Source organism: Cupressus sempervirens, chromosome 7 (assembly GCF_028749045.1).
Source record: "Cupressus sempervirens isolate cs-2001-9-10 chromosome 7, ASM2874904v1, whole genome shotgun sequence".
Classification (NCBI taxonomy): domain Eukaryota; kingdom Viridiplantae; phylum Streptophyta; class Pinopsida; order Cupressales; family Cupressaceae; genus Cupressus; species Cupressus sempervirens.
This window is the reverse complement of record NC_143124.1, coordinates 162,818,476-162,837,468: the sequence shown is the minus strand read 5'-3', so window position 1 is coordinate 162,837,468 and position 18,993 is coordinate 162,818,476. Positions and strand designations below refer to the sequence as shown.

The 18,993-nt window shown below is 36.7% G+C and overlaps 1 protein-coding gene across 4 annotated transcripts in view; it reads right to left on the bottom strand.

Annotated features, from left to right (window-relative positions):
* Positions 1-18,478, bottom strand: part of LOC149546021 (putative low-specificity L-threonine aldolase 2) — a 216,195-nt gene extending 197,717 nt beyond the window's left edge. For 2 of the 4 annotated variants that reach the window (XM_089790954.1, XM_089790957.1), the window contains exon 1: positions 8,525-8,936. In XM_089790954.1, coding sequence (XP_089647080.1) covers positions 8,525-8,794 — 270 coding nt within the window. In that variant the 5' untranslated portion in view covers positions 8,795-8,936. Of the gene's footprint in view, positions 1-8,524; positions 9,203-18,073 lie in introns of those variants that run through there. The other 2 variants (XM_089790955.1, XM_089790958.1) reach the window with 2 other exon arrangements.
* Between the last annotated feature and the right edge of the window lie 515 nt (positions 18,479-18,993).

Below are 18,993 nucleotides of genomic sequence, written 5' to 3'. Positions count from 1 at the left end.
TTTTTGTATTAATAGTACAATCAATAATAGTATATCATATTATAAATTACTCATTAATTTATTATAATTTTTTATTTCAAAATAGGGACATCACAGGGTGTCACAGAAGAATAATATCAATACGTCCAATGTTCCCTTGGCAGGATGTCAAATGTACAAATATTTGTATGTTCAATGCTTGTATGTTCGGTATGCTAGTGTCAAATGTTTGATTTGTTAGTGTCATGACATTTGTCATTATCAATGCTGATAGTGTTGTATGGTGTTCATGTATGCTTCGCTACTCCTACCAAATATAATATTTTTGCAGATGGATGTGTCATTGCTCCTTTAAGGTATGGCATGGCAAAAATCTTGGCAGGTGTATGTATCACTCTATGATTTTCTGGCAATGCACTCTTAAGATAAGCCACTATTGTTGTTGCCAAGGTATATAATGTTGTTGTTATTGTGCTATCATTGTTGGTAACGTCAAAATATGTATATTGCCAATATTGTCATAGCCAACATATACAGTTGTTGATTCTATATTTGTTGTGGTCAATTGTGGATGTGATCTTTGCTATCGTTGATATGTTGTGGATATGATCTCTGTTGTCGACGATATGAATGTTGTGATTATGACATCTGCTATCGCCGATATCAACAAAGCTATGGTTATCGTGGCAATCAAAGGAGATCGGTCATGCAATTGCAAATGCAAGAACGCCAAATATGATATGTTGAAACTCCTGATCACAATGCTTGAAGGAATGGAATGTTCATATGATGCAAATCTATCAATCCAATTTGATCTCTAAGGTAGTTCACCAAACTAGGATCTATAGGAGACTAGGGAGGATATTCTACCTCTGAAATTGTAAACTCCCAATAAATTCCAATGAGCAATTATCAAGACAAGATGATAAGTTGATGATTATTGGTGCTCTAAGAATGCCAAATTTACATTAGGTCAAACACCAATCAACATAAGAAAGTAGTCCCATAACTAGATTGCTACCTAAGTTTCAATTAAGAAATGGGTCCATGCCAAAGGGGTGGTGCCACAAGCACACCACAAAGAGGGTCCCCTAACATTTAATTAATAGCTCATAAGGAATCGAATGAGCTATAAGGTGAAATTACAAATAGAACCTTCTTTTTTATGGAGGTCCTCCACGAAATATTTGTAGCTACCCAATATGGGAGCATGAGCCTTACGACTGAAACTCTTCAGCTAAGAGCCAAGGACTAAGGGGTATCCATTTCAACAAATTTGCCCGAGGCACGATCCCGACCTCATCCCTTTTTCAATGTTAGAGCCACGCACTCAACGAGACTTGATCCCTAGTCGGCTCTTTAAGAACCTTTCAACTTCACTGATAGACCAAGGATAAGGGCCCATTGACACAAATAGACCCTTCTTAGAGAATAGGGTACATGATAATCTCCCCTTTCCACAATTGCTTTCTCGCAAGCAATTTCAAATTAGGTGTATTGTCCTTGATTTAGCTCACCTTGTTTTAGACTAAGTTGCACAGGTACCTTCCCCCCTACACCCAAGAAAGTTCGAACCAATTCAAACTTGGTTCAACCAGGGTGCGTTTTTTGCACTGTGGATTCGATCGGTTTTGAACTAGGATCGAGCCCGAGCAAAACAACTCCAAATTCTCAAACCTAGTTCCAATCCGCAGCAAACTAGGCCTCATGAACAGCTGGAAAAGTGTTTTTTGGGCAAGATTTATTTGTTTTTTGGCGTCCATAAAACCTAAAAGTTGTTATGAATTGCTTTTGTGGCCTCTCATTGTCATTTTATGTTTCTAAACAGGTTATTTTGTCTTAAGGGAGAGCACATAAGTTTTTGAGCAAACATCTGGCTTGCAAGGAGGAGTTTGAAGATTGAGTTGTTGGTGTTCTTTGAGTGTTTGTGCAACACTCATACACATTTGCAAGCTTGCAATGGCTGGAAAAGGTAAGATCTTATTCAATTTGCTATTGTTTCTGTTCTAGTGTTTTCATTTTTCCATTTCTCTTTCAATCTTCATATGTTCTTTTCCATTTTTCCAAAATTTGTCATTTTCTTGCATATAAATTATGAACATGTGTCTAATTTCTTGCCAAAGGGAAAGGAATGACATCTATCTCTTCATCAATAGGCAATACCAAAAAAAGAATGGAACCCAACTCTGATTCTCCTCTATGGAAGTATGTAGACATTATAAAACCCCTTCCAAGAGGTAGTGCATTCTGTTGGAGATGTCGAGGTTGTGGTGTAGAAAGAAATAGTTCTTATTATCGTGTGGTAGGTCACTGATGTGGTTACACTGGAAGAGGAGTCAAGAAATGCCCTGGCAAAAGAGGTGTCCCTATACCAAATGAAACTGTGTTAAAATATATTGAAGAGCATGAGGCAGTAGAGGAGAGAGGACGCAAAGCAACAGAACTCAGTAGTAATAAAAGTAAAAGTAAAAGAGCAAAAGGAATGAACCCCACCCCAAATGTTATAGTACAAGACCGCCCCTTCTTTAGTACCGCAGCGGACACTGACACTAAAATTGTCCCCCTTGCACACAAAAGAAAGGGGCTAGTAGAAACTGCTTTTCAAAATAAGAGTCGGGAAATTGCTAACATTAAAGTGAGAAGAGGCTTGTATGCAAATGGGTTGTCCTTTAATGTTGTTCGATCTCCATTTTGGAAGGATGTGTCGAGGGATGCCAATGAATCTCCCTGAGGATATGGTGGCCCCGGGTATGAGAAAGTGGGCACCACCTTGTTGGATGAAGAGGTACAACGGATTGAAGATCAATTGAAGTCCATAAGGGACTCATGGGTTGAGACAAGGGTGACAATGTAATAACCCTTGTCCCGGCTATAACTGAACAAATTTATTTTGCCAACATCCACTTCTTTACCTTATCAAAAGATTGTCATTTTAACAAACATTTGGCAAGCAACGCTAGCTATTACTGTCTATCATGCTAAATACTTGAGCAATTAATAAGGTATGCAACCAGTTGCTCACTAAATCAGATCTTTCTGTGTTTTGCATGAGTGAATCATTAAACTTTTCAACTAAAATTCTAAATTCATTCATTGCCTATCCAAACTATAATATAAATGAAATTTATTTGCATACTAATATTTCAGAGTCAACTATACCATTCAAACTAGATGACATAGATTAAAATTACATTTAATAAATTAACTTGTCTTAATCACAATTGGAACTTGGCGATTTTGTTGACCGTGAGATTTAGAAATTGCAAGTAATGCTATAGTGATCGCGGATCATTACCTACAGCACTCACAATGGGCAGAGTAACATGTATGCTGCTTGCAGCTCATAACAGTAACAGATTTAGTAGCCACGATAGCCAAACATGATGCATGACTGGTACACAAAACTGATCACAGATTTCCTTAGCTGGTTCCTAGACTTCCAACCGGTGACGTGGCTTCTTAATGCAAATTACAGAGCTCCTATAGTGGAATGCAGGCCCTTGTGACTGTACACAAACCTTCTAGAATGGATACAGGCCTCTTCACAAGCAAGAACAACCTTGAAAATGCTCACCCACTGCCATAGACTGAATCAGCAACCTCTTAAAAACATGTATGAATTCTCCCAATTCAGAATAATGGAAATATGCAAAATGTTGCCTCCTTCAAATGAAACATTGCTTCCCAGTTTGCATTCAGCAGCTCTCAATTTCACAAAATGGCTCCCTTCACGTGCACCTCTTTAGATACAGATCAGGCAGTAGGAAGAATTTGACTAATTGCTATACAATAGCAGCAATACTTCAGAATTGGTTCTCAGAATTTCACCAAAACCCTCAGCCAGTTATTTAATAAAGAGGATATGATAATCAGACTTATTCTCCACAGCTACAATAAATACAGTAGGAGATGTTGGCCAATTGTATACTTCAGCACAATTGCCAAGAACTAATCAGACTTAGCCCTTATACTTCAACAAGGGCAAACAATTCAGAACTCAAGAAAAGTCACAAAGGCAACAAAAGCAAATATATTCAAGCATGCTTTTCTCAACAAATGGGCTTGTATTTATAACCTCTAGATTCACTTTTGTTGCCAAAATGTAACTTCACTCAAGAAGCTTCACCACACAACATTAATTAGAAGCTTCCATTAGATTCTCTCACTTGACTTGGCTTAACTAATTAATAAATGGCACTTTCCAATGATAACTCAATTCTCAACTTAAGAGAAATTATAAAGTTAAATTATAACTTTATAATAAGCCATTCAATACTTAATAATAATTTGGCCACCAAAACTATAATAACTCCCAAAATACTATAATAACCATTCATTGCCAACATAACTAGGTGTCTATCATCAACTATATCTCCAATGGCATATAGTTGATCTTTTAACTCGACAATTACCAACTCTCATTTAGCAATTTTAAGATGGAGTTGTTTGGCAAGAGCTCTACCGGTATTGTTGATCTCATATAGGTCTTGAAAGGTCTTGAACATGAATCTGACTTCATCTTGGATATGATAGGCACAATATGATCCTTTACAGAATCTATCAAAAAACTCCTAACCTTAATGCCATTCTTCTTCTATTGAGTATTCTCAAACTCACCAGATGGCTCGAGCACATCCTTCTCCACTAAGTCTATAAGATCATTTTCTTCCAATGAGATAAGAAACCTAAAATTCCAAGAGGTGAAATTTGATGCACCATCAAGTCTTCAACTTTGGTAGCTGCGTGAGATATTTGCATACCTTAACCCTTTAATATGATGAGGCTTTGAAGAGTCTTTATTTATGAGTGATCTTTCATATGAAGAGTCTTCAGCATTGGCTAATGAAGAGACTATGCATAGATATTGAAGAGTCAAGACAATGAAAGGTCAAGACAACAAAGGGGTTTTCACTTTGTAACAGCAGAATAATAAAGGGTCAAGGCAATTTTATATATTCTTGAGGAGGAATTCATATGAAAACATATTAACATCTTGTGCTTCTGAATATTATTGCATTTTGAGCCTTATGTTTGGGTGTATTGTATTTCAGACATCCGATTATTCAATAAAATGTGATTTTATTGGTGGTTGGGTTTTTCTCCCCTCAAGTTGGAGGGTTTTCCCAAAATAAATTGTCGTTTTAGTGTTCATTATTGCTTTTGTTCTGATGTTATTGTTGTTTAGCTTTATTTATGCGCAAAACATTAACATCAAGCCTATCTTCAACCTTGAGTCTATTCACCATATTGGATGATTAAAAATAATTAAATGAGAAGAAAATAACAAGGCTTAGTTCACTCTGAATGAATCTGTTTCTAGCTTTGCTAAAACCTGTTCTGTTACAATGTTGATTTTACAGCATAAATGAAACACACAGCATACAAAACAAAAAGGTGAACAAAAAACACAGAATAACCTTGGGAAAACCCTCCAGCTTGAGGGAGAAATAATCTTTTTATTGAAGAATAACCAGATGTCTGAAATACAATGTGCACGCTAAACTAAAACTGGAGTAATAATCAACACCTCTAGGATTTTGCATAGACTACTAAATACTGTATCTGCACAATTTTTTAATATGAAAAAATAACTCAAAACTATAATATGAACCCACACGAACACCATCTACAAGAATGAATCTAACTATCATGCAAACAAAAAAACTCTTTGTTATCTCTGTCATGTCAAAAGAGGGAACTGTCATTACAAGAGAAATGTCTCTTCAATATCTTGAAGGGTCTGCCTTCAGTATGTTGAGCATATGAAAGAAGAAGCAGAGCACATGAAAGGATAATCGCTGATAATCAAGTAGAGGCAATGGCTAAATGTCTCCAGAAAACAAAGATAATTTCTTGAATGAAATGATAGCAACAGAGAGGAATACAAGAACACATCACGATGAATGGAGAAACGGCAACCCTACCCTATAGAAACGAAATCTCAGATATGGGAAAAAGATACCTCCTGAAGCCAAATCATCAGCATTAGCAGATTGCACCACTTGGATAATAAATATTTAATTCTTGGTAATCGCACCTTTTATGTTGATGCCTAATGCATTGTTTGGTCTGCTATGACCAAATCATTATCTCTATTCAAATTTCAAACACTCCTCCATTCTAGCTTTGTTGTAATCCCCACTCTTGTGTTCATTTTACTTAACGTAGATCTGAATTCACTTACTTTACTACTATTCAATATGAAAATCAGATTTTTAAAGCAGAGTAACAATTTGTAGCATAAATAAAAACTTCTTTAACTTAAAGAGAGAGTTTATTTTGACGCTACAACACCCTTCAATCAAAATTGGCAGCAAAACTTTAATATTTGATTTACCATAGGAACTTAATGGTAAAGCTCAGGTTGAAATTTTTAAACAATGGGGACATAAGAGGCATTCTTGGGGATGAACTTTACACGTCCATGCTCAGAGCATTTCAAGCACTCTCCCCCTTAGCCTATACCCTCCTTCTTGATAGTTTTGGAGATGTTGCCTTTTTGTGTCTCTTTTGAGAGCGTCCTCTTTGTCGAAGGCTTATTTACAAAAATTAATCACCTAGGACACTTCGAAATTTGATTTTTCTAAGTTAATTTTCTATATTTTAGTTGATTATGATGACATATATCTGATTTTGTTGAGCTATCTAGAGAGAGACATATGCCTTTGACAACATGCTCAGTCGCTTTAAAAGCCAAGTAAAAATAATTAAGATCAATCTGCACCTCACAAGCTGCAGAATTGGGTGTGTTGTCCTCATCAGATAAAGCTGTCAGCTCTTTGGCTTCTACAAACATCAAAACTTTTGCATTTCTAATGTGTATATACTATATATATATATATATATATATATATATATATATATATATATATATAACTGGTTAGATGGCTGGAAACATAAAGATGAAGATTGTGATTTGATTGGCATTGCTTGGGCTCTAGTTAGTAATTCTTGATTTGCTACCTGAATAATTTTTTGATTACTCACACAAACACGTTTTTAATTTTTTGATGGCTTTCTCCATCTGTCCCAACAAAATTCTCCTATTTTCCCATCATAATTTAAATTTAACATGTGATTTTTGAGTAATCAGCAATTCAATGAAAGAACACATTTTCTCAATAGTTGGCTTTTCCTACACTTTCCGTTCATGTTTTTTGTGGGCTGATTCAATACTGACCTTTTCAGTTGTGTTTATTCAATTTTTTGTTGTTACTCTGAAGTCCATGACATAAATCAGCTTGTTTCTTTATAATCAAATATGTTGTTTTCTTAGAAGCCTGTTCGTGCAATTGAAATTCAAACAAATCAATACGTAAATCTTCTAAAATAGACACATAAATTACAACTCATTATGTTATTCTTGCTTTCCACGGACCAGGAAATATTGATATATGTTGCCTTTTATAAATTCAAATATTAGTTTTAGAGTATTATTTTAATAGTCATCTGCAAAATGTTCAAGAAAATTTGAAACCCCAACGACTATATGCATGCATCATCCTGTACCTCCATCCCCAAAACCACAGATGGATAGCTTCTGAAATATGTATGCATCAAAATTCAATAAAGCGTCATACGTGGAATGATGAATTTTAAGACCCTCCAAACTAAATTGGCTGCAAGTCCTATTAAAGTTTATCTGTTTAAGTAAATAAGATTGCTTCTAATATCTATGATTGCCCTAATGTTTGTTTGCTTGCCTTGATTTAAAATTCCATATGCTTTTTTTTGGTTGCTAATGTCTTCATGATGGATCTTAATAGTCAAATTCATTAGTTAGCTAGCTTACTTGAAACATTGGGCGAAAAATTTGTATCCATCTTACAGACAAGAGCCTTGGCAAATCTCTTGATCCCTGATCTAAAACAGAGTTTAATTTTGTAGTAAAGCCCGGCAAATTTGTAAAAGTCATATCGTTAACAAGTTTTACGTCCTCAAAATATTTTATAGGCGACTCTTCTACCAGTTTTATTGCCAAATTAATATAAATTTCTTCTTAGTTTGACAGAACTTTCATGAGGATACTCGTTCCTCCTGATATCCAAGCCAAAGGATATTCAAAGAAAACCTAGCAGGGACAAATTTATGACAAACGAACAATGAATTTTTATTGCTATTTAGATCAACAGCTTCTGAAAAAACTGAGCATAATGAGCATTTTATTCCAAATTAATACAACATGCGATTTAGCTGGTGACTCCTGAATAATAACATCTGTAAAAAAAAATTAAAAATCGCCTAAAAAGCATCGAGTTTTCACAGTACATGTAATTGTTAAAGCAGCTTCTAAAAGAACTGTGTTCGATCTCTTCAATGAATTCAATATTTAATAAGCAAAGATTCTCAAGAAATTACTTGCAACGGGAAAATTGCCTAAACCAGACCTGTGTTTCCACTGCACATAAAATAGCTCAATTATTTAAGCTACTTGTAACCAAAAAAAGTAAAGGAAGTAAAAGAAAATCCGCAACGGGTAACCCAAAAGAGAACAAAGATACAAAATGTTAACCTCCCAAAACTAAACAATTAAAAAGAAGATTACCTCGCAATGAGCGAGAACGCTAATGAGGTTCCCCATGGTACCAGAAGGTACAAACAAACCAGCTTCCTTGCCCATTATTTTGGCCATTCTACTCTGCAACTTGTCAGCTGTGGGATCCGAACCCACGACGTCATCATCCACTTCAGCTGCAGCCATTGCTGCTCGCATGGCATCCGTCGGCTTTGTCACTGTGTCTGAACGAAGATCAACTACCCTGTATGCATACTTCTGCTCCTTTGCTATAACCTCCTTGCTCGACAATAAGTCCATGGCCTTCGCTAACGGTGTGAAATAAGAGAAGGGTTTAAATAACTCCTTAAGTAGCTCGGAGATATTATGGACGGGAAGTTATGGTATGAATTGTACTGGTAAGAGAGTAACCCAGGTTCGAATCTCGTCACACAAATAAAGAAGTTTGAAGTCGACCAAACTAAAATTAAGAAAGAAACACCGAATGGCGAACGGAAGTTTGAGCTCGCAATTTCATAATCTTAGGATTCGAAACTTTGGCGTCTGTAACAGAATTAATATAAAAAAAAGCCGGCTGTACTTTAGCTCGGGCAGTCCAAGAGAGAATGTTTATGCAAACCAGTGGGAAGGAGAACGACGCCGCATTTGGCGTTTACTGGCGAAGATTCCAAAACGCAACGGGAAAAACTCTCCATCTTAATAATAATTGTACGTTTTGAATATTTTTCGACCACAAATGCCCACCCTTCTGCAGGTTTGTTTATGCAAGGAGCTGTCAATCTATCATTGACAGGAATTGTTTGTTAATTTTAAAATAAAATACAATTGTTTTTAACTTCTAATTAATTAAAAACTCTGATTAATGGTAAATTTTGATTCCGGATAGGCGTTGCCTCCTTTTAGACTTTTTTCCAGTTTAAACAAATGGCGCAGGACAAATGTTAGAAAGGGAAGTTCAATGCACAACAATTGATGAATCAAAATGTATTTAAATTTGTAATACAATGTAGGTGTAGGGTTAATCAATATTAAATATAATTATACATTAAATTATTATTTTACATAAAATAATTTAAAAATATGGTGAATATATAAAAATAATTGTAGTCATAATATTTATTTGAAGTATTTTTTTAATAAAGAAAGTTTTTAATATATGGTTTATAAAGAGTTTCAAATTTTGCTTCTGGATTTGATTGTGTACGTTTTTTTAGCATCAACGTTTCGGATCACACTCTGTGATCCATCATCAGGATGAGAGAATGCAAGAATGAAAAAGTGAGTAGATCAGGCCAGTGAGGGGGTTAATAAGGGAAAAAGTTGGAAGGAAGGGAGGTGGATAGAGGAGAAGACAAAAAATAAAAGGAAAAAGCTAAGAACGGGGGGGGGGGGGACCCATGGGAGACAGGAGACTAAAAAAGGAGTTAAATTAGACAAAACCCCTAGGAAATAGAAAACAAGAAACTAATAAGAACCTAAACTAGAGCAAGTGCCTGAGCCTCCCTTGTAAAGAAATAGGGAAATAACAGGTAAAGAACAAAACAATCGAGAGGCAAAAGCACGCAAAAAAGGAAACCCAAAGTGCTAAAAAAATATACAATAAAAACTATGTATCAAATGCAATGAATCCTGCACAGTGAAAAAAAGAGCACAATGATAATAATATAAATAAACAATGAATACACCTACCGAAGCATCTAAGGTGAAAAATAATAATGAAATATGAATAATATTATAGCTCAAAAACTATATAAATTAATATAAAATATGATGTATATATTAATACTGGCTATTAGACCTATTAAGGGTGCAATAAAAAATAATAAAAATGATAAGAACTGTGAAAGCTACAAAAAAATATTAATACTAAGGAGGAAATGATAATATATATTAATACAATTACAACAATGTATTAATATATATAAATAAATAAATACCAAAAAATAAAAGGAGAAGAAGCAAAGGGGGTACGAAGCAAAAAATTGCACCAAACAAAAAGAACCACAAAAAGAAAAAACTACTAAGGGAGAAACACCAAAAGAAAGAAGCAGGAAAGCAACTAAAACAAAGAAATAATACACCTACCTATATAACGAAAAAAGGCACCTACCATTATGATAATCAAAAAAGGCAGGAAAAAATGAACGAAGAAAGAAGGGAGGAGGAACCAAGGAAAGAGAGGATAAGACAGGGGAGGTTGTGGCGGAGAACAAGAAGGGGGAGAGACATGACACCAAGGATAGGCAACACAAGAGGCCGAGGAGCGAGCTCGACCTGCGAAGAAGAGAGGAGAGAGGATAGGGAGCGGGGGACACTCAAGGATGGAGACGCATATCCAGCGAACTTAATAATGGTTGCCAAGACTGGCTCAAAGACCAACCATCCTCACGATTAAGATTCAGCGGGTGGTGGTTAATTTCAATGGCTTCCATTAACTTTCTCTTGAAGTAGTTATCTTCCTTGACAAGGATTTGGGTGTTCTCGAGACAGATATGGTGTTTGGTTGCAGATGAGTGCTCTGCCAGAGCAGATTTATGGACCCTATCATGTTTGATGTCTGCACCATGCTCCCTAATTCTAGTCTGGAATGAGCGACCCGTTTCTCCTATGTAGGCTACACCACAAGAGCAAACAATCTTGTAGACTCCTGATTCAAGAAGAGCATCCCTGGGGTCCTTAAGAGGGGGCACATAGTTGCGGACCCTGGATAGGGGCTTGAAGGCCACCCTGAGTCCCTTTTTGGACAAGATTTTGGCAATCTTTTGGGATAAACCATCAACAAAAGGAAGGGCAACGCTCAAGGTGGGCGGAGACAAGAGAGGTTTGGGGTTGGCACTGGTGAGAAAGAAAGATTTGGCTTGGTTGAGCGCCTTAGAAATTTGTTTATGAGAGTAACCGTTAAGTTTGAAGACTTGGCGGAGATGGGCCAACTCCTGGTTTAAGTTGTCATCATCGCAAATTCTAAGGGCTCTAAGAGCAAGGGTCTTGAGGATGCCAACCTTTTGGCTGGGGTGATGGTGAGATGAAGAGTGGAGGTATAGATCAGTGTGGGTGGCCTTGCGATACACACATCGGCTAAGGGTTCCATCTGCCTTCTTGATGAGAAGAACATCGAGGAAAGGTAAAAGGTTGTCAAACTCAAGTTCCATCGTAAAGGAGATGTTAGAGGAGAAGTTGTTGATGTGCTGGTGGAACTCCAAAAGCTTGTCATGACCATGTGGCCAACACACATTTGTGTCATCCACATATCGCTTCCACCATCTGGGTTTAAGGGGGAAAGAGTGGAGGGCCACTTCCTCAAACCGCTCCATATAAAGGTTAGCGATGACCGGGGAGAGGGGAGAGCCCATAGCCACCCCGTCAACTTGCTCATAGAAGACGCCTTGGAAGGAAAAGAAGGTGGACCTCAAACATAAATCCACTAAGGAAGCAATTTCCTCACCCATCTTTTCCTTGATGATGTCGATTGAGTCAGGAATCGGCACCTTGGTGAAGAGAGAAACCACATCAAAACTCACCAAGATGTCATTTTGCTCCATCTTGACATCTTTGGTAAATTGAACGAAGTGGCTAGAATCTTTGACAAAGGTGTCAGAATTTCCCACCAACGGGGAGATAAGCTTGGCAAGATGAGATGCCAACTCATAGGTTGGCGACCCAATGGTGTCAACTATGGGTCGAAGAGGGATACCATCCTTATGAATTTTCGGTACCCCATAGATGCGAGGGGTTACTTCTTTAGATGGCACCAATTTTTTCTTGGTGGTCTCATCAAAGGAGGATCTGGATACGGCAACCTTGACAAGCCGAAGAATCTTCAAACAGGGGTTACGAGGAAGGATTCTGTAGGATTCTGAATCTTTCTTTTAATTTTTTGAAGCGTGGTCTCAACTTTGCCTGTGCTCCTCGATCTATTCCTCACATTAAATTTCTTGTTGAGATCGAGCAAGCTATTCGCTCCCTCTCCCCTGATTTGGCGGAAGAGGTTAGACAAGATTGTGCTGTCGCCCTCAGGCGTGCCAAACCGCCCAGACTCAACTTCCCTAAAGTGGAGTTGCGTGCCTTCAAGCATTTAGTTGCTAACAACGATATTGTCATCACCAAGGCAGACAAAGGTAATGCCACTGTGATCATGAACAGACATGATTATGTCGCCAAGATGCAGGTTTTACTCTCTGACGCGAGTAGCTACAGAATCCTTCCTCGTAACCCCTGTTTGAAGATTCTTCGGCTTGTCAAGGTTGCCGTATCCAGATCCTCCTTTGATGAGACCACCAAGAAAAAATTGGTGCCATCTAAAGAAGTAACCCCTCGCATCTATGGGGTACCGAAAATTCATAAGGATGGTATCCCTCTTCGACCCATAGTTGACACCATTGGGTCGCCAACCTATGAGTTGGCATCTCATCTTGCCAAGCTTATCTCCCCGTTGGTGGGAAATTCTGACACCTTTGTCAAAGATTCTAGCCACTTCGTTCAATTTACCAAAGATGTCAAGATGGAGCAAAATGACATCTTGGTGAGTTTTGATGTGGTTTCTCTCTTCACCAAGGTGCCGATTCCTGACTCAATCGACATCATCAAGGAAAAGATGGGTGAGGAAATTGCTTCCTTAGTGGATTTATGTTTGAGGTCCACCTTCTTTTCCTTCCAAGGCGTCTTCTATGAGCAAGTTGACGGGGTGGCTATGGGCTCTCCCCTCTCCCCGGTCATCGCTAACCTTTATATGGAGCGGTTTGAGGAAGTGGCCCTCCACTCTTTCCCCCTTAAACCCAGATGGTGGAAGCGATATGTGGATGACACAAATGTGTGTTGGCCACATGGTCATGACAAGCTTTTGGAGTTCCACCAGCACATCAACAACTTCTCCTCTAACATCTCCTTTACGATGGAACTTGAGTCTGACAACCTTTTACCTTTCCTCGATGTTCTTCTCATCAAGAAGGCAGATGGAACCCTTAGCCGATGTGTGTATTGCAAGGCCACCCACACTGATCTATACCTCCACTCTTCATCTCACCATCACCCCAGCCAAAAGGTTGGCATCCTCAAGACCCTTGCTCTTAGAGCCCTTAGAATTTGCGATGATGACAACTTAAACCAGGAGTTGGCCCATCTCCGCCAAGTCTTCAAACTTAACGGTTACTCTCATAAACAAATTTCTAAGGCGCTCAACCAAGCCAAATCTTTCTTTCTCACCAGTGCCAACCCCAAACCTCTCTTGTCTCTGCCCACCTTGAGCGTTGCCCTTCCTTTTGTTGATGGTTTATCCCAAAAGATTGCCAAAATATTGTCCAAAAAGGGACTCAGGGTGGCCTTCAAGCCCCTATCCAGGGTCCGCAACTATGTGCCCCCTCTTAAGGACCCCAGGGATGCTCTTCTTGAATCAGGAGTCTACAAGATTGTTTGCTCTTGTGGTGTAGCCTACATAGGAGAAACGGGTCGCTCATTCCAGACTAGAATTAGGGAGCATGGTGCAGACATCAAACATGATAGGGTCCATAAATCTGCTCTGGCAGAGCACTCATCTGCAACCAAACACCATATCTGTCTCGAGAACACCCAAATCCTTGTCAAGGAAGATAACTACTTCAAGAGAAAGTTAATGGAAGCCATTGAAATTAACCACCACCCGCTGAATCTTAATCGTGAGGATGGTTGGTCTTTGAGCCAGTCTTGGCAACCATTATTAAGTTCGCTGGATATGCGTCTCCATCCTTGAGTGTCCCCCGCTCCCTATCCTCTCTCCTCTCTTCTTCGCAGGTCGAGCTCGCTCCTCGGCCTCTTGTGTTGCCTATCCTTGGTGTCATGTCTCTCCCCCTTCTTGTTCTCCGCCACAACCTCCCCTGTCTTATCCTCTCTTTCCTTGGTTCCTCCTCCCTTCTTTCTTCGTTCATTTTTTCCTGCCTTTTTTGATTATCATAATGGTAGGTGCCTTTTTTCGTTATATAGGTAGGTGTATTATTTCTTTGTTTTAGTTGCTTTCCTGCTTCTTTCTTTTGGTGTTTCTCCCTTAGTAGTTTTTTCTTTTTGTGGTTCTTTTTGTTTGGTGCAATTTTTTGCTTCGTACCCCCTTTGCTTCTTCTCCTTTTATTTTTTGGTATTTATTTATTTATATATATTAATACATTGTTGTAATTGTATTAATATATATTATCATTTCCTCCTTAGTATTAATATTTTTTTGTAGCTTTCACAGTTCTTATCATTTTTATTATTTTTTATTGCACCCTTAATAGGTCTAATAGCCAGTATTAATATATACATCATATTTTATATTAATTTATATAGTTTTTGAGCTATAATATTATTCATATTTCATTATTATTTTTCACCTTAGATGCTTCGGTAGGTGTATTCATTGTTTATTTATATTATTATCATTGTGCTCTTTTTTTCACTGTGCAGGATTCATTGCATTTGATACATAGTTTTTATTGTATATTTTTTTAGCACTTTGGGTTTCCTTTTTTGCGTGCTTTTGCCTCTCGATTGTTTTGTTCTTTACCTGTTATTTCCCTATTTCTTTACAAGGGAGGCTCAGGCACTTGCTCTAGTTTAGGTTCTTATTAGTTTCTTGTTTTCTATTTCCTAGGGGTTTTGTCTAATTTAACTCCTTTTTTAGTCTCCTGTCTCCCATGGGTCCCCCCCCCCCCGTTCTTAGCTTTTTCCTTTTATTTTTTGTCTTCTCCTCTATCCACCTCCCTTCCTTCCAACTTTTTCCCTTATTAACCCCCTCACTGGCCTGATCTGCTCACTTTTTCATTCTTGCATTCTCTCATCCTGATGATGGATCACAGAGTGTGATCCGAAACGTTGATGCTAAAAAAACGTACACAATCAAATCCAGAAGCAAAATTTGAAAGTCTAATGGATTGTGGAAACCTAATCAAATTGATTATAAAGAGTTGTTTATATTTCATTGTTTCAACAATTTTAAAAAGAGGTGTTTGAGAATGATGATTTGATCAGCGGGGATGATCTAGCACTGCTTCTAATATGCTCATACCCAAAAAAAGAACTGATCTAGCACTGCTTATAATATGCTCATACCCAAAAAAAGAACTTACTTTATGATCAAGAAAGCATGTTTGACCCTTGGCTTGCCCTCCTCAGTTGATCTTGGCTCTCGCAGGTTCCTTTCTTTTAAGTGGAATGATGGGTCACCCTTGCCAAAAATTAAAGAGCGCAGTATTTATGATCTGATTTCTAACAATGATTCTATTATTAACCATGTTAATTTATAGTGTTATTTGGATTTGCCTACTAACTTTTGACATAAATGTTTTGAGCGTCTTTGGAAAAGCTTGGTTCCTCCTAAGATGTAAATGGCAATTTATCGTTAATAGGCTTCCCTTGAGAAGAGATCTTCTTAATACTGATATTTGCTCTATTTGTAGACTTCCTCTACTTGCAGGCACTTATTCTTTGACTGCACCCTTTGTTAGGGAGATTTGGTTAATGTTTGGTTTCTATATTCTTGGCATTGTCTTTGGATATATTGCTGGGCTTAAGAAAGATGCTAATTTGTTCTGGTTTATTTTATCTTCCTATATTAATTGGTTCATTTGGAAGTTAAGAAATGAAGACAAGTTTCATGGTAATGGCAGGAGTCTTACTGAGTCTTCCTCACTTTTTTCAATATTGCCTTGTAGGTCTATTCCCTGATGAATGTAGAAAGATAGAAGCTCCTTCGGTTCCTCAAAGACGGGTATGTCTCAATGTTTGTGTATGAGATGAAGGATGGCTATGATTGGAGGAGGCTCACAAATAACCCTACATCTTTTGAGGAGGCTCTTCATAAGATGCATGAGGAGATTAATTGCAACAAGATGCCTATTGTTGACCACATCACCATGCTTGCCCAAATCCAAGATTGCAAGAAGGTGATCTGGATGGAAGAAGCCAAAGGATGGACTTCTTGGGTTGAATCCTTTGACCATGCTTTACATTAGTTTTTGATGGGACCTCTCCATCCTTTTTTTGTTATGTATTCTTGATACTCTACTCGTTGTTTCCTACTAATTGTAGTTTTGTAATTTTGTTGACTCTCAATTTTTAATTAAAAATTGGTATCTATTAAAGAATCAACAATTCATGTCTATTAGAATATGATTAGAGTTGTTATTATTTGATAAGAAAATCAAAATTAATCAATAATTGTCTTTGTCTGTGATCATTACTCTTAGATTTTATCAAAATTATTTAATTCAAAAATCTTTAATTTATATATTTTTTGTCTCAATAAAATATTCCTTCAAGGTGGATGGAATAATGTAGTCCTAGAAAGAATAAAGAACAAACAAATGACTTCTTAAAAAGAATTAAAACAAGAGCTTGCGAGTGTTTGGAAGTAGATTATAAAAAATCTTTATTAGATATTAAATTTTGTAAATAATTAAAAGTAGCTTTCAAAAATAAGAAATTATAAACTATTTTAAACTAGAGGCATAAGTATAAGATTGATAACATGTTTTTAAACTTCTAGTCATTGATTAGATAACTCACAAGTTAATGTTTGGCTCAATAGTTTTTTATTTTGATTCTATAATTTTTTAATCCTTTCTTCTAATCATTGATAAGTTTCCTTAATGAGAGTTTCCAAAAAAAAAAAAAAAAAACCCCAAACTTTCAATCAATTCTTTAAAAATAAAAATAAATGAAAAGTTTCTTTTCAATCATTTTATTATTTAATCTTGTTGATTTAGAAGTGTTTAATATAGTTTATTAGAATTGAATTTCCTTCTCAAACATTTTATTTCTTAATATAATAAAAAAGCATTAGAGATTTTGATCAAATGTATTTGAAATTTAAGATTACCATAATGTTTTTCATATATATAATATTCAAGATTTTAATTTAATTTTTATTTAACATTACGTTTAATTGCAATCAAATACAGAATTTCAATTTAGTTATAAAAATTATATTCAAACAAAATTATTTAGATTTAAAAATTGATTTTAATTTCTATATTTTTAAAATAAATACTTCTCTCTTCAAAATATCATAAAATATTTTATGTATATTTTCCAATATTATCTCTGACCATGATATATAGGCATTATTTTTTAAGTATTTATTGTTGGGTTGCAAATTTAGGAAGGCCTATCAAAAAAATCTCAATGAACATAGAATAATTAATCTTGTAAATCAAACCTTCCAAACTTTAAATTATGACATTGAAAAAGAGGGCAAACTAGAACAGTAGCTCCCTATATAAGGTAGGGACTAAAAATTAAGTCATCTGTTATTTACATGTCACACATGGATATATAAGAGACGTCATGATTTTACAGTTTATGCGATTGTTAAAGCGGCTTTTGAATGAATTGTGTTCCATTTTTTCCCATCACTTCAAATAAAGTAAACACGGCTCTTTGATAAAAAAAATACTTGCAACAAAAAGAGTACTTAATACAAGCATAGCACTCACCCTACATAAAATAGTTCCAATGGTTCATAGAAAACACTCTTCTTCAAATTTTTAAACCTTTTTGTAACAGAGAAGATTAATCGCCCATGGACACATAAAAAGAACAATTGCATGAGAAGTATACTATTAAATTGAAGTTTACCTCGCAATGAACAAGAACGCTAATGAGGTTCCCCATGGTGCCTGATGGTACAAATAAACCGGCCTCCTTGCCCATTATTTTGGCCATTCTTTGCTGTAATTTGTCAGCTGTGGGATCCGAACCCACGATGTTATCGTCTACTTCAGCTGCCGCCATTGCTGCTCGCATGGCATCAGTCGGCTTTGTCACAGTATCTGAACGAAGATCGACCGCCCTGTATGCATATTTCTTCGCTATAACCTCCTTACTCGAAGATGAGTCCATGGCTCAGAGAAGTTATTTACGTGAAGTTCTTGTGTGAAATAGCTCAGATCTTGTGCGAATTAATGGCAGAAATAAGAAGACAAGAGGATGATTAAGTGAGATTTTAAATAGCTCAGATCGTGTGCGAATTGTTCTGATAACGGTACGAAATTGGAACAAGAGGGGTTTAATTAAGTCTTTAAATAGCTCAGAGAAATGTGAATTGTGCTGGTATGTTAAAAACCCGGGTTCGAATCTCCTTAAATAAATAAAGAAATTTAAACTGCTGTGAATTCTGCTGGTAAAAGAATAACCCGGGTACAATCCTCCCACGCAAGAAATTTCCGTCCAATAAAACGTGCGGAGAGGGAATAAGTATGGCAAGATATTTCTAGTCCAGTCAAATACAGTGAGAGACAAAGTTTGACGAGATTATTTAAATCGATTGAGCTTGGTAAGATATTTCTAGTCCAGTCACGAAATTTGACGACATTATTTAAATTAATTGAGCTCGACGGATACTATCTTGGGGATTCGAACCTTTGATGGCTGTGGTGGACTGACGAACGACTCTATAATACTGGGACTGACGTGGCATTTGGCGATTAGTGGAAGGGATTCAGAAAAGTCCAAAACAAACGGGAAAAAGCTCAATTTTAAATTGTAGACTTCGAATG